At 32.2% G+C, this 21,984-nt stretch overlaps 3 protein-coding genes across 3 annotated transcripts; all 3 read left to right on the top strand.

Moving 5' to 3' along the window:
• The first annotated feature begins 114 nt into the window (after nucleotides 1-114).
• Nucleotides 115-5,308, top strand: LOC139482971 (putative ankyrin repeat protein RF_0381). Its single transcript, XM_071267000.1, has 4 exons — nucleotides 115-1,138; nucleotides 2,287-2,613; nucleotides 3,608-3,931; nucleotides 5,208-5,308. Exons 1-4 carry the CDS (start codon nucleotides 115-117, stop codon nucleotides 5,306-5,308), a joined length of 1,776 nt encoding a protein of 591 aa, XP_071123101.1.
• A 447-nt stretch (nucleotides 5,309-5,755) lies between these two features.
• LOC139482970 (putative ankyrin repeat protein RF_0381) lies at nucleotides 5,756-13,052 on the top strand. The gene is made up of 3 exons (XM_071266999.1): nucleotides 5,756-6,164; nucleotides 9,250-9,546; nucleotides 12,718-13,052. Exons 1-3 carry the CDS (start codon nucleotides 5,756-5,758, stop codon nucleotides 13,050-13,052), a joined length of 1,041 nt encoding a protein of 346 aa, XP_071123100.1.
• Nucleotides 13,053-18,121: 5,069 nt separating this feature from the next.
• Nucleotides 18,122-21,713, top strand: LOC139482969 (ankyrin repeat and SOCS box protein 2-like). Its single transcript, XM_071266998.1, has 3 exons — nucleotides 18,122-18,461; nucleotides 19,829-20,149; nucleotides 21,550-21,713. The coding sequence occupies exons 1-3, from the start codon at nucleotides 18,122-18,124 to the stop codon at nucleotides 21,711-21,713; spliced, it is 825 nt and encodes a 274-aa protein (XP_071123099.1).
• The last annotated feature ends 271 nt before the right edge of the window (nucleotides 21,714-21,984 follow it).

Here is a 21,984-nt window from a genome sequence, read left to right as displayed (position 1 = left end):
GTAAGATAACTACTTTTGTATGATAAATATACTTCCAAACATCGATTTTTACATTTTCATTTTCATACTTAGGATTTATAACATTTGTCATGTTGATTCAATGAAGAAAAAGTAATGGATGGATCAAAGTTTGTTGATCAATTGGTTGAAGCGATTAATACGCAGGATGTCAAAACTCTTCTCCATCTGTGTTGTGATAGTTCCAAAAGGGATAACATTTTGAAATTTACAGACGACGATGGAAATAGACTAATCCATCTTGTTGCTTCTTTTGGTTCAATTGACCTTATACGAACTTTAATTGAAATAGGTGCTGATGTGAAAGAGAAAAATTGCGACCAAAAAACTGTTTTACATGTTGCTAGCTCGTATGGTAATACGAAAGTAGTAACGTATCTATTACAAACTGACGATGACCTCAAGAATGACGCGACAATATGTGAAAAGAAAGATTACAAAAATATGTTATATTACGCTGCCAAATCTGGAAATATAGAAACAGTCGAAAGTTTACAAAATATTGGTCATTTTGATATCAACAAAATATTCCCGAATGGAAGTACAACATTATTGGTGTTAGTTAAAGAGGATGATTCTAAAGGCGTTGAGACTTTGTGTCGATGTGGAGCTGATGTAAATCTTGGAAGTATCAGTATGAATAGTATTGAGCATGGATATAAAGCAATTCATGTGGCTTCGGAACAATATAGTTCACGGAACAGACATGACAGAGATGTAGAAATGATCCGGATACTCTTAAAATATAATGCAAACGTAAACGAACCATACATAACATCAGAGTCCATCATGCAACCTCTTTTCATGGTTTTAAGAAGGAGAAAATTACACAATGCTAGTGTGTTGTTAGAGAATGGGGCTGATATATCATTTCAGGGGAAAACTCAAGATGAAACAATTGGGTGTTTTTGTTTAGCGATACAAAGGTGTCCATCCCTTGTTCCAGAATTCATCAAACGTGGTGCAAACCTGTACGAGACACACCAAAACTGTTCAGTTCTGATGATTGCCATATACAGCAATGCCGGCAGTGAGGTTATTGAGGCTTTAGTGAAAGCTGGTGCAGATATCAAATTTGGTCGAAACGGAAAAACTGTTATACAATGTTGTGAACGTTATGGTAATTATATATTCTTTTTTTCTACTCATATCGATCGAAAAGCAATAAAACTAACTTGTGCACTTATCTCACCCAAATTAAACAAATTAAAATTGACCGACGACAGGAATGATTCTGATTCTGAAAGCACCTTATTAAATAAAATAGGAGAACTATTGAAATTTTGTAATACATTTAACATAAATTAAATATACTGTTTTTTTTAAACAAAAAGGGGTCGTATATACGATTTTTGCTTTATGTAACGAAGGCTCTTATATATTGTAAACTCCCACACTGAGTCTTAAAACAAATATATCGAAGTTTGCTGAGTTTGATAAATTGATATTTTACGAATTCACGCAGTATCTTCCCAAAGACAAACTTCTTGCAGATGTTTAAAATTTCACTTTCGGAGATATTTTTGAAACTCCATAACCAGCATTTAAAGGATTGCTTGAATATCAACTATCCCAATGAACATGAAATAAACAATGTTTTCGACGGTCGAAGGGTTTCTTCGTATATCGATCTTTTCCTCCATTTAGAGAAAGAAGCAGAAAAACGACTTCAAATTAAAATCTATGATAAGTTTCCTCATGGTTATTCAATTTCTTAGAAGTTAAATACCTACCCTATCAAATAGCGTGGGCATATTAATTCAATCGGTACGTTACGTTCGAAAAACAATTATCATGTACAACGATATGTTCACCACACAAAGACTGTTTCAAAACATTTATGAGGTTACATTGAAATAAATATCTCTTGACCGATACGAGATGCCAGTGTATAAATTCACTAAAATAATAATATCTTCAGACTCGTACATCCATTTTGTTTTTAAAGTTTTACTGATTATATCTCCATTTTAATTATTTTTATACAGTGTAATTATCATGTGTCGAAACACTGCTATTCTAAGGTAGAAGAGATTTAAGCGTTCGCAAATATGTTGAACCTAATTACACGGACTTTTGTCGTTTTAAAGTCATGAAACCGTTCAATAATTCAAAAAATATATGTTCTTTGAAATCAACTCAAAACAGGCAATCACGGTTCATCATCATTCTATTCAGCATTACAAATGAACGTTTTAATATGTAACGTGTAAATTAGCAACAGGCACACCTTTAAACCTTTTGAAAGTTATAACTCTTTTATTTCAGACCAAATAAAGTCTTTTCTTACAGCAGGGATATCTGTGCAGGATATCGAGTCGAAGCATAAAGTATCTACACTAGGAATGGCTGTGGCAACTTTTACATGGGATCATTTGTATTACATGACTCAATCGTTGGATCTTAAAAATGAGATAGCAGACTTAATTTCAAAAGGAGCTAATCTTGATATGGCAATTGAAGGACATGACACACCCATTATTAAAGCAATCAAAATGAATTTGCTAGATGTCTTCGAAATGTTGATAGCCACTGGTGCCAACATTGATAAACCAGGAAAAGATGGCAATACAGCTGTCCATGTTTCTTGTATAGGTTAGTTGATGTCTGTTATATGTCAAAGTCATATATTTGACAGCCAAGATGGCTAAAGGGTACTTTAACATAATATAGCTTCAATTTATCTCGGGTCAACTACAACAAAAGAGATGGTTCGTGCTGCTTAGTCTTTAGCTTTCTATGTTTTTTTGTGTACTTATTTGTCTGTTTGTCTTTTTTTTCTAGCCATGGCGTTGTCAGTTTACTTTCCATCTTTGAGTTTGACTATCCCTATTTTATCTGTCGCCCCTCTTAGACAAGAAAATGTTGGCAATTCTCATCCCATCTCGTTTGTTCTACCAGGGTTGATCTGAGCCAGATTGCTCCTACCAAATAACCATAACTGGAGTTTCTTCATTTTGCATGCTTTCCTTCGTTTTTGAACATTTTGTCCGGAATGTCAAATCCACAATAATACTTAAGAAATATTGTAATACTTACTATGAAAAAATATGAATAAATCCAGTGTTTACGGTAGGATTCGAATACAAGACCTGAAACATAGAGACCCACGACTCATATCCCTACATCAGGACGACTGGACACAAAGTAGCGGTTTATTTCATGAATATAAACATAATTATTGTCATGGGCTGATTTAGGGTATAAACATGTACTTTTAAGTAATATATGAAGTTTATTATTATGATTGTGTTGCGTTCTAGACTAAATTTTATCCCATCTAGAATATCTGGGATGTAAAATTGTTATCCGATTCGGACTTGGTGTGTCAGTGTTACATCACCTTTGGCATCCGGCTATCTGGGTGATCATTCACTGACACACCGCGTGTCATGGGAAACCTATTACAAATCCTCATATATAAATACAGCCGAAAGTGTTCAAAACGAAATCATCAAACAATGTATTTCCAAACTTTAACCGATTATGCCGTAATTAGAGAAAATGATATGTTTATGTATCAACCATTACAGTCTGATCTACCTGACTATTTTGTAAAGTATCATTTTTATATTTTTATGTCCTTCAGAGTCAAAATGGAAATATCTAGAAACATTGATCGAATCAGGCGCAGACCTTAACAAGGCCAACTCCACATGCATTTACCCATTAGAGCTTGCTTTGAGGTATTTCAATGATACAAAAAGCAACGTGTCGAAAGAAGATATCATTACAAAAATGCTAGATAAAGGTGCAAATCCAAACTTAACTGCACCTGGTAAAAACTCTCCGCTAATTTTGGCAATAGAGAAGAGATTAGACATCATTGTTGAGATATTGCTTCATAAAGGTGCTGATATTTCTCATATTGGGAAACAAGAATCTACAGCATTTGAAACGTGTTTGAGATCGGGTGAGTTTACTTATTCTTTATTAATTCTTATATCTTAAGTCAAATAACAACTTATTACCATGTGTGAGTATGTGTGTGTGTTTGCGCGCGAGAGAGAGAATTTAATAATAGAAAATAAAAAAAGGAGAGAATTAAAGGAAGAAAGGAAGAGAGAAAGGAAGAAAGAGAAAAAAAAGAATAACTAGAGGCTCTTAAGAGCCTGTGTCGCTCACCTTGGTCTATGTGCATATTAAACAAAGGAAAAATATGGATTCATGACAAAATTGTGTTTTGGTGATGGTGATTTGTTTGTAGATCTTACTTTACTGAACATTCTTGCTTCTTACAACTATCTCATTATCTCAATTTATAATGAACTTGGCCCATTAGTTACAGAGGAAAATATTTTGTTAAAATTTACAAAAATTTACAAAATTAAAAAAAATATTAAAATTTGACTACAAAGGGTAATATCTCCTTGAGGGGTCAACTGACCTTTTTGGTCATGTTGACTTATTTGTGGATCTTGCTGAACATTATTGCTGTTTACAGTTTACCTCTATCTATAATAATATTCAAGATAATAACCAAAAACAGCAAAATTTCCTTAAAAATTTCCAATTCAGGGGCAGCAAACCAACAACCAGTTGTCGGATTCATATGAAAATTTCAAGGCTGATAGATCTTGACTTGCAAAACAATTTAACCCCTGTCTGAATTGCTCTTAATGCTTTGGTTTCAGAGTTATAAGCAAAAATCTACATTTTACCCCTATGCTCTATTTTTTTGCCATGGCGGCCATCTTGGTTGGTTGGCAGGGTCACTACACACATTTTTCAAACTACATACCTCAATGATGGTTATGGCCAAGTATGGTTTAATTTGGACCAGTAGTTTTAGAGGAGAAGATTATAAAGGGCAGTAACTCCTTAAGGTGGTACCTAACACTACAGGGAGATAACTCTGTAAGGTCAGCTTAACGTTTTAATTACGTTGTGTTGTAAAGGGAATATTAAGCTTTTCAATGATAAAAATTGGTGTTTGTCAAACTGCTTTGAAAATTTTGAACCAACCGTTTTGTCAGAAAATTTTCTGACAAAACAGTTGGTTCAAAATTTTCAAACTTTTTATATTTTAGTTAAAGGGTCAAAGTAAATACTGTGTTAAAATTTTATGAAAATTAAACGAGCCAAATTACTTTTAGCATTATTGCTGTTTACAGTTTATCTCTATCTATAATTATATTCAAAATAATAGCCAAAAAACGGTATAATTTCCTTACAATTCCCAATTCAAGGGGAACAAACCAACAACCAGTTGTCCGATTCACCTGAAAATTTTAGGGCAGATAGATCTTTACCTAATAAACAATATCACCCAATGTCAGATTTGCTCTAAATGCTTTGTTTCAGAGTTATAAGCCAAAATCTACATTTTACCCCTATGTTCTATTTTTAGCCATACCGGCCATCTTGGTTGGTTTGCCGGGTCACGCCACACATTTTTTTAAACTAGATAACCCAATGTGGATTGTGGCCAAGTTTGATTTAATTTGGCCCAGTAGTTTCAGAGGAGAAGATTTTTGTAAAAGCTAACGACGGACGACGCCGGACGCCGGACGCCGGACGCCGAACGCCGGACGCACAGTGATGAGAAAAGCTCACCTGGCACGAAGGGCCAGGTGAGCTAAAAAGGAGAGAATTTAATAATTGAAAAAAGACAAAAAAAAGAGAAAAACAAAAAAAAAAGAAAGAGGAGAGAGAGAGAGTTTAATAATAGAAAAGAAAAGAGAAAAGAAAATAAAAAGAGGAAAGAAAGAAAGAAAGGAAAGGAGAGAGTTTAATAATGGGAAAGAAAAAGAAAGAGAAAGAAAAAAGAGAGAAAGAAAGAAAAGGAGAAAATAGAGAAAGAGAGAGGTTAAAATTTAATTTTATACAAACAAATCTTTTGAAAGGACGCAGGGATATCAACATTATCAGATGTCTCATCAATCACAAACTGCCTATGAATCAAGCCAATTCTGCAAGACAATACCCTATGGAATTGTTGATCAAATATTTTCCTGACATTACTTTATTTCGACTAATGCTTTCAAATGGCGCTGATCCAAATATTGTGACAGCTGGGGAAGATTCTCTTTTAAGGAAGACAGTAAAATTACAACTGTATGATCTCTGCATAGCGCTGTTAGAGGCAGGGTCTGATGTTAATATGAAAGATGTGGATGCATTAACTGCATACGATATTTTCGCAAGTAAGCTTGATATCTATAGTTGAAAAATGGAAACGGTGCAAGTATAATATATTAATTTTCGTCCGAAGTTGTTTGACTGTAAATCATACATCCGTAGTGTTTGTTTTAGTTATACTTTGCGCAATTTTGTTTTTATATTAAGTAAACGGTTTGTTAGTTAATGAGAATTTTGGGTCCACAAAGTGAGTTAATTACTACATTGCCTTAATTAATGAGACTGGGATTAACATTGATATAATGCTTACATATTTTGCCCAAAATGTAGTTGATATATTGCGTTTAAAAATATGCATAATTGACAACAGGTCTTTCTATCAAGTCACAGGTGGTGCACATTGTCAAATGATGATATGATTATACAAGGGAAACCCAATCTTGTGTGGATAGAAAATAATATAAATAAAAATATTTTAGAATAGAATTTGAGAATATACCTGTTATTCTTTTTGATGATTTTCATGATCTAAATTTTCCAAGAAGGTACAAAGTTTAATACTTGAAAGCCATGGATACATAAGAACCGAACAGTGGAAACGCTATTAGACCATACATATCCGAATCCATATAACTCTCCATGAAGATGTTGATACTAAGTAACTTTTATAACTTCTTACAGTTTAAATGAAGGATTTACGAAAATTCAGTTCTATGGGATGTATATAAGTACTAACGTAAAAGAACTTTCTTCGAAAAAATATTATTGAAAAATGCAAAACAAATATTACAACACAAGCATTTTATCAAAGTTTTAAAAATAGTTTGTGTCTGTATGTCTTCTGTTGAAGTATATGATAAAAAGAAAATAACATGTCAATCTTCATATCAGACTATATGGTCAAGATTATCTCTAACGGCTCTCGGGCTGATATCATGACTTAGTGCTGATAAGGGGTCTGATATGAATAATGCCATGTTGTTACAATCTATATTTGTTATATGCTTCAACAATGGAAGAAAATAACACATAGATTTTACATAAAAGTTAACGGACACCTAATGTAAAACATCCAATAGGAAATATTTCTGTCATATGCCTCAACGGAGGATATAAATGACGGTATAATATATATTTATACTGACGATAAAAAACAATTGACAAAACATAATGAGGAGGATATTTTGACTGGTCAGGTAATCCATTTTTATAGGAGATTTTGAAATGATAATGGATAACGATCACAGACAGGAAAGACGAGGTAAGAAAGATGCTAGTTTTAAACATTAAATCGTATTGATGGAGTGTACCGTAAAATGACTGATATTCTGATGTATCCCTTTTTTAGATTTGTTCCTTGATACTTAAATTTAAATTCATATCAGTTTTAAAGAAAATGTTATATGAAACATGTAAAAAAAACCATGATTAATATTTCGGGCAATATTTTCAGAAATATAGATACAACTTCTCTAAGCAAGTCAGAGCGGTCCAAATAATTGTATCTATAGAGGCTTAAAAGTAAAATCACAAAAATACTGAATTCCGAAAATTCAAAACGGAAAGTCCATAATCAATGGCAAAATCAAAAGCTCAAACGAGTGGATATCAACTGTAATACTCCTGACTTGGTACAGGCATATTCTTATGTAGAAAATAGTGGATTGAACCTGGTTTTATAGCTAGAAAATTTATAAAACCTCTCACCTGTACGACAGTTGCACTTAATTCCATTATATTGATAATGCGTGAACAAAACAAATAGACATAATAGGTAAAATGTCAAAAATACAGCAGTCAATAATTGTGTAATACATTGTAATCTTAATCATTAAAACACAACAACATACATATATGTTACAAAGAAACATAAAAAGGCATATAGACAAAGCACATAGCAAAAATGAAAGACAAGCAACACACAAGTTTTCGAAGTAACACCAAAAGGCATATAAACAAAGTTCATTAGCAAAATGAGTCATTCTAATACGAGAATATCATATCCAATTTTGGGACGTACAAGTAAATTACAAATTGGTTCTCTATTACTCACAATTTTGACCCTAAAAAAAACTTTGCGGAAATGTGTTGAAAATTTTATGAACACATATGCTAATATGTCCAATAATTTGCCCTTAACATGTTTTTTCAACAATTCTGTCACAAGGGACGTATTTATGACGTCATGACATACTACTAATATCGAAAAATCTTGAATTCGGCACAATATTGGACCGTTTTCTGCAAAATCAACAGTGGCGTCGCCCTTCTCAAACAAATATATTTGCTAAAATATTCCGAAATACCATACTCTTCACTTTTCAATCAATATGCCAATGAGAGAAGCGTGATGCCATATATAAAGTCAAGAAATAGGTTTTAATAAGTTGAAAATTTCTAAGAAAATAGATTATAATGACATCTTGTCCTCTATTTGAGTCTTATATTTATATAATTATGAAGCGGATATACAACTTTTTTCGTATTATACTTTCAAATATCATGTATTTAGCGTTATACCTTAGATTTACATTGATAATATAAGTTTTAAAAAAAATCTCCTCTACAGGGCCGTCAATTAGCGTTCTTAATTCTACTCTTTTCCAATTGAAATAATTTTGAAAACTTTGAACCAGATCGTACTGTATGCAAAATGTAAAATTCCTTTGCAAGCATATGCCATTTGTTTAATTACATAGAATGTGTAAAAAGTAACACATTCCGGTTTTTCGCTTCTGTATGCACGTTCTATGTAGACACGTGTTAAATATATCTGTAAATATAAACGTTCGATTTAATTTCTAGTTGTAAATTAACATATGATAGAAAGATTTGGTATGAGTCCGAATGAAGCAACTCTCCATCAAAGTCATAATTTATTACGGTAAACCATTATAGGTCTAGGTACGGTATATAACACGGAGTCTATGCTCACACCGAACAGCAAGCTATAAAGGGCCCCAAAAATTATTAGTGTAAAACCATTCAAACGGAATAAACAACGGTGTATTCTATAAAAAAACGAGAAACGAGAAAAGTGAAACACTTATGAACTACATAAACAGAGGACATTCACTGAACATCAGACTCCTGACTTATGACAATTGCAAACAATTCATGTTCACTTCAAATATTTTTTTTATTATTTAGATTCAGCGGTAGCTCTTTTCAAGGCTTTTGTATTAGCTGGAATTGATGTGAATCAACACAATCTGTTTGGAACATATCCATTATTTTTGGCTATTTCCTTTGACAGAGAAGAACTTGTTCAATTTATATTAGACAACGATGCAGATGTAAACATAGTCGATGAAGCTGGAGAAACATCGTTGACGAAAGCTATTTTTCATGGATTTGATAATATTGTCCAACTTCTTCTGCGTTCTGGAGCAAACGTTGACCATTTCTGCAAAAGATTAACTGCAGTTAATCAAGACAAAAGAAGAGGTAAACATCTGTTATATATATATATATTTATTAGAAGTAACACCCCGTAAGATTTATCGTTGATTGTTTATTCAGTCATTTTATATATTTATAAATATATTGAGTGTTAATTGCCTTAAGTTTTATTTGAATTTTGGGTTCTCAATGCTCTTCAACTTTGTACTTGTTTGGCTTTTTAACTATTTTGATCTGAACATCACTGATGAGTCTTATGTAGACAAAACGCGCATCTGGTGTATTAAATTATAATCCTGGTACCTTTGATAACTATTAATCGAAACGTTATTAGCCCTTACTTTTACTTCTAGTTGATTTTGTATTTTTATCCAAGTATGCAGGGTGAGTCTTTCTTCCGTGTGAGAGATTTTTATCGGTGTGTTGAAGAACCATTGGTGGCATTAGACTGTTATCTGCTTTTTGACCGGGTTGTTATCCCTTTTACACATCTCCTACATTCTTTCTCAGTTTTATCATAACTTCAGGATGTTGATTTTACCTGAGTCTTATCTTCTCCAATAAATTTCTTACCAAAAGTTTCGATCATAATATACAATGTATCTGTATATGTCTTTGTCAAATTAATATCTATAATTATCATATAATTTAAAATGTCAAATTGTTAGTTTGAATTATCGACAGTTATACATGTAGTTCAACATAAAGGGAAAACAAAAAAGAAATCACTAATTTGTTATAATTGCTAAATCATGTTTCACACTGCTGCCTTACATGTTTGACTCAAGTAATGGTTAACTTAACATGTTAAGCAATATTCGATTCCAATTCAAAACGACGCCAATCAGTAATTTAGGATGCAGTGTACATGTGTTCTTTGACCTTAATTTCCAAAAAGGGAAAATAGGGATGTTTCGATATTGTACACTCAGAATGTCAAAGTCTAACGATGACACAAAAAGATAAACTTACACACATTTTGTTTTGTTTCGTGTTCTCACAAAAAAGGGGAGCAATGAAAATATGAATGAATGAGTCACTACGACATGAAGACATAAATACCGAATATACAATCGACACCTAACTGGACATGCATAGCTAAAAGGATAGTCTGTGAACTTTATTTTTCTTTGTAGTTTTGACAATGCCTTATCGTGTTATAATTATGCCTTTTGTTAGGTTCTTCTTTTTAAAGTGTTATCATCACGCCGCAAAGTGCATTATGTCTACTGTTTCGGCCCGTATTTCCGTTCTTCAGAATGATTCACAGTCCTTCCATCAGTCAGGTTCTTGTCAGTGCTACTCCTCTCAAGCTGCCTATCAGAGTTTCATATAATTTTGTATATAATTAGGAAATACTATATTCTGATTGTTTTTAGTTATGCCCCTTTGATCTTAGAATTTAAGTCATACTATACTTTTGCAATAATTTGTAATGACAACTCCTCTGAAACCAAACAACACAATTTTATGAAACTTTGAACTCAATAAGGACATACTATTCAGATGTGCAAGTTGATTGTAAATACATTATAATTCAAAGTTCATTTTAGGTATTATGCCTTTTTTAATTAGTTTGTTATCATAATATACTACTACAGCATATTATCATGGTAACTCCTCTGAAACAAACCAACTGTTTCTGAACACTTGTAGATAATATGAACACACCATGTACATGAATTTGTGCATATCGACAAGAAAATAAAATTCAGTCTTTTTCCATGCCCTTTGAACTAAGAATCTCGACTGTAATATACTACTGCAACAGACTGACATCGAAAATCCAGAGCAAGAACAAAACGGTTATTAAAGTGATACAGCCGACTATGGGGTTTATGGGTTATTGTTAATGTTGATTATATAATGTCAATGGCAAATCAATAATTATTTCATAGACAATGTTAAAAAAACAGTTCTTTGTCTTTTATTGAAAGCTTGCAAAAGGTATTAATCAGTTTTTCTCGGATGTTACTTAACTATTCATCTTTTGATAGAATATATAATTTTTCTATCAATGCTAAACTTGTAAAAACTATACTTTATTAGGAAATGGAATCGTTTCCGGAAGAATGTCCCACTTGTGCAGCGCTAATGCAGACCTTTCGTTACTGTTGAACTTAAGTTCTAATTAATGTTAACAGTTGTATTAAGATTTTATGCGTCTGCATGTTCGAGGTTTCGGAAAGATCGCTTAACCTTACTCCCAATTTGATGAGCACTTTCCTTTTTGGTTCTGTTTTGAACACATGAAAATCACGTGTGTTTGTGTAATAAAGTTTTTCTCCAATCCTTTAAATGATATAATGTTTTAACTTCAAATGACCAATTCTTTGTGACCCTTTTATAGTCCTACACAGTAAAGACGTGTTCACAAACACGATTGTCGTCCTAAAGTGTGTTTCAATATCGCATACGTTCTGTTACATGCACCCAACATACTTTACCGTTTATTGCAAACGTCAATGTAAATTTAAGCACATGAAAAATAACGAATTGCTTTGACCTAAATTTAATTCAAGTAAGCAAAGTCTGGTATCCTCATCGAAGAGTTTAAATTCTAGCATTGACATTAAATCCAATGTAAAGAATTTCTCAAAAGATTATATTCCGAAGTCTTTTAAATCTCTTTAAGTCTCTAAATCTTGGAGTTACCCTTTCCTAAAAGTGTACCACAGCTTCCAAATGTCTACTAGTATTTACATTAACTTAACAGTCATAGGATCGTAAACAGTTAGGTTGTGTTTATAATATTTACGTCTGCATATAGACTGCAAACTATGAATATTTTTATTTTATAAGAGTTATGGTATGCACCTTATCCATTTTCGCCTTAATATACTACGGCGAATAAACTCATTTTCATTCTTAATTTTATCATCATAGATACCAGGATTTATATCATTTGTATGTGTGCCAGACGCGCGTTCGTCTTCTAAAGACTCATCAGTGACAATCGAATCATAAGTTTTTCATCGCAATTCTTATTGGGTATGTAAATATAAAAAAGAAGATGTGGTATGATTGTCAATGAGACAACAGTCCACAAGAGACCAAAATGTTCACAAAGGCTCTTCCGTTCTACATGTTTCTAATGTCCAAGTTACCATATTTACTTTTTAGCTTCCTGTGATGCTTCATTTAGAAAAGAGAAAAAAAACGTTTCTACAATATCATCAGCTATGTTGTTTTTAATTTTGTGTATTTTTCCAATAGTTCATGTTCATACCTACTTTGAAGCTGGATGTAGGATACACAGGAAACATGATGACCAGCCTGAGATATGTTTACTATTGAACTTGATAACAAACAGTCAAATGCCTTTGGAGAAAATACGACATTTTGTTAGTTCTTTGTTAGAATTTGGCGCCGATCCTAATCTTGAAATGTCTGGAAAAGATTCGTGTCTCATACACGCTGTCAAACTTGACGACTCCTTATTGGTAAAGACTTTACTGAATGCAAATGCAGATATCAAACATATTGGACACAAAGGATACACAGCCTTACATGTTTTTTTCTTGACCAATCATAGTCCAGGTACAGTTTGAATAGTATCAATTTGTAATAACTACTTTAAAAATCGAGTTGATTTAAAAAAAATGATATTTGGTAACCTGTTGTATTAGCATAGGCACATCTCTTAACCATAGCGATTATTTGACTACATCTACTCAGTCATGGTATACTTACATACAAACTTTGCTTAGTTTACATGTATTACTTTGATAGGTCAGTTGATTGGGAGTCACTAGCGGTATGTCAATGATATTTAGTATGCAGTTCTATCAACATTGAAATATACCATTTCGATGGAATTTATTTCCCCCTAGCTCATAATCAGTCTTGTATATTGACTATGACACTTCTACGCAGTTTACATATATTAGTTTATGATTATGTCAGTTTATAGTAAACCACAAGTAGTAGATCAAGGATATTTGGTTTTCAGTTATATGCGTTGGCATATCTCATCTCCATGAAAAATAGTTGGTCCTTATCCGTCAGTCATTGTCTATTGACTTTTAACCCTTTGCTTAGTTTACATGTATTAACTTGTAATAAGGTCAGTCTGGGTAGATAAAGTAAACGTTTATGTTTAGGTTTGTTTAGAGGGAAACGTCAATGTTATTTGTTATATATTTATGCAATTGTGTTAGGATTGAAAAATTGTTTCCATGGATGATGTTAATTCCTGTTTTTTGACGATCAGTCGTGGTTCATGACTTTGAATATTTGAATAACTTACATGTTAAAGTATAATAAATTGCTATTTTAGTTTTTTAACATTTGCATTATGAAAACAACAAATAGACGAGACACATCTCAGTTAAAAAAGATTACAATATAACACATAGAAATAAATTTTCTTGCACGCTTATTAGAGATTTCCAATAAAATGACATATACGTACCTAACTCGACGTACGCACGTAACGGGACCGGTTATTGCGAACCAATTAATTTTGTTAAACGCGTCACTCAAGTTTTAACTAAGTATTCCTAAATTATAAAACCCATTCATAAGAAATTTTATCAATATCAAGTATTTCTAAGATGATGAAAAACGAAAGAAATTATGATTTTTATATATCACGTGACTATTGAGATTCCCGCCAATACTTCACTGTCATAAGACCACGTATATATACGTATCTTTACCTATCATACGATTCATTTGAGTTGTCTTTCGTGCTTCTCATGACCATGACTTTGTTTTTCCGATATACTTTGCAAAAATTAATGAACCTTTTATTATTTGATATTTGTATTGCTCTTGTTTGTCGTTATCATGGTGTCCCTTCTTCTTTTCGTTTTTTTATAATGTTTTGTAATATCTTATTTCCGTGGGTATTTAATATTAAATAAGTTTTTTTTTTTTTTGCAATTTCATAAAAAAAAATGAACTGAAAGTGTTAATTAGAATATGTCTCAGTTAAAGTTGATAACTGGGATTGCATCATACTTTATTCAGCATCATTTCAAACGTTCTCTTCTGTAGTTAATCTCCTTAGTTTACAATCTCCGATTTTTTTTCAACTGGGAAAATGTACGACAACGGGATGAGTATACTTAAAAAAAAAACAGGTCTCGTACGTCTTTAAATTTAACTAGTTGACATACACTTTTCTTTCAAATGAAAGTCAACGAACATTAAAAAAAAGAAAAGATTTTAATTGATAATAATGTATGTAAATAAATGTGTACACCAAATCATTACATAGATTGTAATTTGGAAGGTGTACTTGATTCGCAACTGATGAATAATATGCATATAAACATTGGTCACTGTAGATAGTAAACTATCAGTTAATAGTACATAGTAATTGGCTAAAATATCCTTACCCCAAGTATCTCGGATTAAAAGAGGATGGGAATGCTATTTACATACTTGTTACACTTTTGAGACAACAATAATGTCACTTCAGTCTTTACGGGAATAACTCTTACTTATCCAATTAGAAGTGGATTTGTAAGCTATCACATATACTGATTGTATTAACGAAACATTTTAGTTTCAATTTTTGTCTCGCTTTGGAGGAATATGTATAAAAGTGACAAATCTGCGACAGATAACCAGTGACTAAAAAACACTTTATATTCATACTTATATACTAGTACAATGTACATGGGATTGACTGGTAGCAGGCTAGCCTCGAGTACGGGTTCAATTATTTTGTTGGACCCCCTGATCGAATGACTTTGAGAATATATTTTTCGGCTTCTCCACCAAGCATGATGCATTCACGAGTAAGAACAGGTATTGGTTTACTTGTAGAAAGACAAGTGTGTCCTTATAGTGGTTACGCTCTCTTGTTACCTAGCATATGAAAGTGCGACGCTAAGTATTGGGCATGTACAATAAGATATATTTGCATTTATCATTATCATTTCATCATCCTTAATAAATACATGTAATACTTGTCGCTGGATATAAGACATACAACAGTATCATCATCATAAGTAATATAGCTTGAGGCTAATTCTCCGTCGTAAGTACATATATAGCTTGAGGCTTCTTCGTCGTTAGTATTATAACTTGAGGCTTAATTCTTATCTGATATTTTAGGCAATGTATGTCGAGAATTTATTTTACGCATGCATATCTATGCTACATATAAATGTCCAAGTTAAAGCCAATAAAAATCATTGAAGTATGTTTATCAAATGATCATGTGACAATTAAAACAGTAAGAAAGGAATTGACTCGTGAGACTGAAACGAAGCATCAAAACAGCAATTTATAGTATTTCCAAAATAAACTCCATGTACCGATCTGATATTATCCATAGCTGCTGAATACTATCTTAAAACAACAACAACTTATGAATAGAGAATAATTATCCAGTTTATAGTATTGAACAATTATGTCGTACTGTTAAACCATTGTCCTAGTATGGATGTGCCTGTCCAACGTCAGGAGCCTGTGATTCAGTGCTTATCATTTGTTGTTGTTTTTTCGTTCATTTTTTTAACATTAATTTGGCCGTAAGTTTTCTCGTTTTAGTTGTTTTACATTTTTCTTTTTGTGCCGTCTTATAGCTGACTATGAGGTATGGGCTTTGCTCATTGTTGAAAGCCGTACGGTGGCCTACAGTGGTTAAAATTTCTGTGTTATTTGGTATCTTGTGAAAAGTTGTCGCATTGTTTGTGGTACATATCACCAATGAAGTATAAGAAATTCATACACATAGATATAGTCTAAAAAAGCAACACTACTTGTCAGTATCACATTTCTGTGTTAAGTGAGATACTAAATCACGGAAAAAATAAAATTCAGAGTGTAGTCTTAAACTTTTCAATCTCATGCGAGATGTCTAATGTTCAGACAATGTTGTTTTTAAAAAGTATTTATCAAAGTCAAATGACAATGATTTAAGGTTTTTTTTCGTGCAGCACAATTTGTGAATATGGCCGAATCCAAGATATTTGAAAGAGGGTGTAGTTACCGATAATTGGATTTATGCTGACGATTATACCGTAACAATTTGTATAAATATTGTGGAAAACATGAGACTTTCAAAATTATTTAGCGATCAAAAGGGGGGAGTATTCCCTCTACCCCTGTATCCTCGAATGCACGTTTAGGTATACAAGGACAAACACCTCGTCCCATACATTAGTATAGGTAAAGACGGAAAAGTACCATTTGATAAATATATCAATGATATGAATTTCTGCTAACATCAAATTATCTTTAATAAAATTATAGAAAATTATATTGAAAAAAATAGTCGAGTACACCTTTTTCATTCGGGTGTGTTGGAATCTACTTTAAACTTAAAACTTGTAAAAACAAAAACAAATAGACAACCTTTTCGCTTTGGAATTCCTTATTTTAATATTTTCATGCTAAATGTTGTCTTTGTATTTGTTTAAATTCATAATTTGAGAATTACTAAAATATGGGTCAAGTGAAATGACAAGAAATGATGGGTGTATTTGATTACAAGTTGCTAACTTACTTAATCCATTATAATATTTGTTTTAATAAAATCTTTCAAAGTTTAATGACAAAATATTCAAAGATTAAAAAAAATAGTTGGGTTGATTTTTACATATAGTATATTCCAGCAAAAAATGCGTGTTAAAAGAGCAAAACATTCATGCAGTGGATTCTCCCCTCCGTCATGCTTCAATGCAATAGAACGAAATACGTTGAGTTAGGTCGGTTATGTCGAGTAAAGTCATTTTATTGGAAATCTCTATTACTGCAATGACTGTTTAGTCTTACTATTATACTGACAATGGATAGAAGCCTAAAAAGACATTGCTTATGGGCCGAATATAAGTCGACCAAAGGAAGCTTTCAACTTTAAAATTAGTAGACAAACATTATATTTAGCCAGTTATGTACCTGTCTAAATTGTGGTAACGGTGTTTTAAGAGCCGCGACATCGATACGTATGAGTTCACCTTCGGTTTCTGAGGAGGTTCATAGTCATGGTGTTGACAGTTCATTTTCGACTTATGAGTTTGAAAATCCCTTTTGTATATTTTGTCTCTCTATTATATACGTCGGTAAATGTATAGTGTTGAACACTATGTTTTGTATCTATCATTTAGAAAACAATATGTTGATTACATATATTTGATTGTTTCTGTTAAATTTTATTAATTCACCATTTGTTTTTTAAATTGCGAAAAATCATAGCTATTATTCTTTCATACGAGTATTTTGTATAGACACTTGTCTATTATAGAAAATTTCATTTTGACCCGTTTATTGAATTTTGAGTCATTTTTCATTACCCCGAAATCTCCTATTATTCTTGTGTCTGGATATATTCAATAATGAAATTTGACAAGTTTCAGCGCTATAAAGCGGAGTTCAGTATTTTTGTGATTTTACCTTACACTACAAAGTATTCTATTTCAATGTTAAGCATAGGCATTTATGCAACTTGTGTTACTTCAGATAAAGACCCCCAAAACAAATCTGTTATTTATTATGGTAAAGCAAGTACCTTTAAGTTAAGTTTTAATAAAAATTGTTTTTTAAATAAGAAAAATAAAAAAACAACGGAAACTATTTATCATGTTTTTAATTTTGTTTCCAAAATGTCAGTTACTTTATTTTATAATATATAGCATCGTACAAAACACACCATGAACAAACAATGACTGGTAACCTTGAGGAAAATTGTTCGCCAATCTTTAAAACCTTGCTTGAGTATGGTGCTCCAACTAATATACCGTCTTCTGATGGAGATCTACCAATTCATATTGCTGTATCGAAATGCTCAAACCAGTGCCTGTTTGATGATAATCTAGCCGAGATAATGACGATGATAGAGTCAAATAAAGATCTTATAAACATACCAAACAAAAACAGAACTACTCCGTTTTTAGGTGCTACTAAGTTTTGTAGCCTAGACGTTATACAAATGATGGTAAATCTGGGCGCTGACGTTAAGTCAAAAGGAATGTATGGTAATACAGTTCTTCATGAAGTCATGGGTAAGTAAAACTTTTATAGAAAAACTATTCGATAAAAAAGTCCTCTAGATTGGTAAAACTCCGGTCATTTTATGCTGAACATTTAATTTGCAATCATAGTGGGATAGCTTTCAAATACAAACATAAAGAATTAGATAAATGTGTTTCAACGCAAAAGAAATATAACATTGTTTATTCAGACTGACAATATCTTAAAAATCAAACCATTCTAAATATGCATATCAGCTTGACATCATACATTGCGGCGGGAAAAAATGAAATACAGGTGTAACGATACACGGTTATCTCTCTTCATGGACGCCACAACGAGTTGGTTGACTATGCGGATATCCGTTTCACAGATGACAACGAATAAGTCGTAACTGCAATCATGTCCCCCATTTCCAAGAATGTGAACTACTTAAGTAGATTTATCACCATGTTTGTATAAACATGAGCAACTCGACGGGTATTTAGTCTCCTATGTTGTGATGTTGTGTTGTGTGTACTGTTGTGTGTTGATTTGTCTGTTTCTTTTTCAGCCTTAGTTCTGTCAGTTTATTTTCGAATTATAAGTTTAAATGTACCTTTGGCATAATTCGCCTCTTTTATTGGTTATTATGCATGTGCAATTGAAGTCTTTTATATGAGTGCAATACTGTGATCGTACACAATTTTCATCTTGTTAACTGACACCCAGTACATTAATCAAATTTGATACACGATGAGACACAGTGTCTTGTACCTGTTTTTGACACATTCCCTATTTCCATTCTCAATTTTATTACATATAATAGATATGTAAAATCTTATTCTGTAACAAATATTTCTCTACTTTCGTTATGTAAGCGGTTTTTTTTCTATGCAGATTAATTGTTGTTTATAAAGGTATCAAGCAACTGGTGAAAGTTTAAAGAAGTAGGGTTTAGAGCTAAAATGCCTCGTTTGATTAGGGAACCTTAACACTGGTTGTCTCATATATTTCGGGGAAAGGATAGAAGAACTATGACACTTCCAGTTTTATCTTTTCCGTGCATGTTTTACTCATGCTTGTCACATTTTAAAAATTCAAGTCTTGTTGATCACTGTGTATTGACATATATATATATCTGTAGTGTAGTTTGGATGCTTATTACTGTCTGATTGAACATTTATACTCCTAATCTTCTTTTAATTTATAACACAAATTCCTCACCATGTAATCTTGTGTATAATTGAGTTGTTGGGTATACACGAAAGAGAGACGGAGTAACCCAATGACATAAATAACCCAAAGATATTTAAAATGTTTGATGCTATAAACGTGGTAATATTTCTATTTTAAATAAATATGATTTGTACAACACGAATTAAAAATATGTATATTCTTACTGGATTTTTTTTTACAGAGAAAGTACAGTTCGACAAAGATGTCGTATCATTTTTACTGTTACATGACGCAGATATTAACGCCATTAACGACTTAGAGGAGACGCCACTTATTACATGCACCAAAAGAGGATCGACATTTTCAAACCTAGAAAACATAACTTTTTTACTTGAGAATGGCGCTGATCCAAATATCTGCGCTGAAGGATTTAATTCTGCATTTCTAGAGGCGATTAAATTCGATTCGTTCGACGTTGCTTTTGTTTTGAAGGACGCAAAGGCAAATATAAATCATATAGGAAAGAATGGAAATTCAGCCCTTCATGTTATTTTTTCTAAAGGTATCAATCTAATATTTGTTAATGCTTAGTCAATTAACCGTTCTTAAAGTTTACTCTATTTGATAGTTTTTTTGTTAATTAGTATCATTCGTTTCGGATCGGCACAAAAATCATATAAACGAATTTATATGATTGTGTTTACTATGAAAAATTCAGTACTCATAAATTTATTGTTAACTTTCGAAACATGATTTGAAGGCGTCCTTCGTAAATTTCTTTTTCGTCATCTTTTTAATAATCTTTTCAGAAATTAACACAATGAAATATGAAAAAACAGGAAAGTGTCCCAAGTACACGGACGCCCCATCCGCAATACTATTTGCTATGTTCATTGGACCGTCAAAAATGGGTTAAGATCTCTAATTTTGCATTAGAATAAGACAGATCATATCATAAGGAACATGTGTACGTAGTTTCAAGTTGATTGGAATTCAACTTAACCAAAACTGCCTTGACTAAAAACATGAAACTGAAACGGGACAGACGGAAGGACGGACGAATGAACGAACGGTTGGACGATCGGACGCACAGACCAGAAAACATAATGCCCATAAATGGAGCATAAAAATTAATCTTATGAAAGTTTTGTTTTGTATACCTATCACGTAAATTATAATTTTGACTATCAGTAAAATGTAAATAGTAAAAACCATATCTATAAATGATTGAAAGACAAGAATGAACTTTTGATACTAAATTTATTTTCCACATTTAACCAATTTCAACTTTTAAGCAATAAACCGGAGTCTGTCATCATGTCATCACTATTAGCCATGCAAATTTGTTTAACAACTTATTAAGTTTATTTATTCCACTTCCATTACAACTTCTACATACAACAATGAAAAAACAATGGCAGAATATAAGCCTTTTGGACTAACTTAAGGTTTTGGACCGTCCCATAAGTCTATTCTATAATATTTAGCCCCAATAACTAGAGGTTGTCATACCGTATTCTAACATACAGCAGTGTGTGATACAATGCGGTGTGAAAACAATAATTTTGCAAATAATTATACCAATAATTTAATTCAAGTTTACTCCTTACCAGACTGAGTACTGGCTCAGTAAACTCTGTAGTAAGAAACATTTCACAATACAAATATGGCTTACCTTTAAAGAGTATCATATCGACTGATAGACATATTTGTTTTCTGTATCCAAAGGTGACGCAATCAGTATTTTGATATCAAGTGAGACATAATATTGAAAGCTTAATTTGAAAATTAAGGTAAATCATCAAGCGAATTGAAATGATAAACTAGAGCGGTGTAATAAAAATTGATAAGTTGTGCAGAAATGTGGACAGGTTCTATGAAGGTTGAAATATCTACTATTTGTGATGATTTTATGATTTTATGATTTTATGAAATTTTAAATTTTATTTAATTTTGTTGTAGAATACTTCTATGAATCAGATGAATCTACATCAGATGACGAATACACATCGTCTTCATATAGCTCATTGAATCCACGTGCAGGTGGAGTGTTCGAAAATACTGATTATAGCACAGACGACGATGATACAGGAGAAGATTCGATTCATTGTGACGGTGAAATATAGAAATAAGATTACATTATTGTTTCCCTTATTGATCGTTGTCTATGTTGCTTCATTGTAAAACGAAGCATGGAATGAATCAATAAATATACGCCCCACCCCCTTTCCTAACACACAAAAATAAACAACAAAAACAAACAACATATTCTCATAGATTTGAATGGTTTAACACAAGTAATTTTCTTAAAGAGAGACATATGATTATCTCAAATAAACAAATTACAATTATATGCAAATATTTACGCTTAATTTCGATCCTAGTTACTGTTTTGCA

Source organism: Mytilus edulis, chromosome 7 (genome assembly GCF_963676685.1).
Source record: "Mytilus edulis chromosome 7, xbMytEdul2.2, whole genome shotgun sequence".
NCBI classification, from domain to species: domain Eukaryota; kingdom Metazoa; phylum Mollusca; class Bivalvia; order Mytilida; family Mytilidae; genus Mytilus; species Mytilus edulis.
This window is presented reverse-complemented; position numbering and strand designations above follow the sequence as displayed.

What these genes read in the sequence shown, in the direction of transcription:
- LOC139482970 (XM_071266999.1), top strand. Translation starts at nt 5,756, where the DNA reads ATGGGAAAGAAAAAGAAAGAGAAAGAAAAAAGAGAGAAAGAAAGAAAA. An exon ending in TGCATACGATATTTTCGCAA is followed by an intron (nt 6,165 to 9,249) that starts GTAAGCTTGATA and finishes TTTATTATTTAG; the next exon opens with ATTCAGCGGTAGCTCTTTTC. An exon ending in TAATCAAGACAAAAGAAGAG is followed by an intron (nt 9,547 to 12,717) that starts GTAAACATCTGT and finishes TTTTTCCAATAG; the next exon opens with TTCATGTTCATACCTACTTT.
- LOC139482971 (XM_071267000.1), top strand. Translation starts at nt 115, where the DNA reads ATGGATGGATCAAAGTTTGTTGATCAATTGGTTGAAGCGATTAATACG. An exon ending in ACAATGTTGTGAACGTTATG is followed by an intron (nt 1,139 to 2,286) that starts GTAATTATATAT and finishes CTTTTATTTCAG; the next exon opens with ACCAAATAAAGTCTTTTCTT. An exon ending in TGTCCATGTTTCTTGTATAG is followed by an intron (nt 2,614 to 3,607) that starts GTTAGTTGATGT and finishes TATGTCCTTCAG; the next exon opens with AGTCAAAATGGAAATATCTA.
- LOC139482969 (XM_071266998.1), top strand. Translation starts at nt 18,122, where the DNA reads ATGACTGGTAACCTTGAGGAAAATTGTTCGCCAATCTTTAAAACCTTG. An exon ending in AGTTCTTCATGAAGTCATGG is followed by an intron (nt 18,462 to 19,828) that starts GTAAGTAAAACT and finishes TTTTTTTTACAG; the next exon opens with AGAAAGTACAGTTCGACAAA. An exon ending in TCATGTTATTTTTTCTAAAG is followed by an intron (nt 20,150 to 21,549) that starts GTATCAATCTAA and finishes ATTTTGTTGTAG; the next exon opens with AATACTTCTATGAATCAGAT.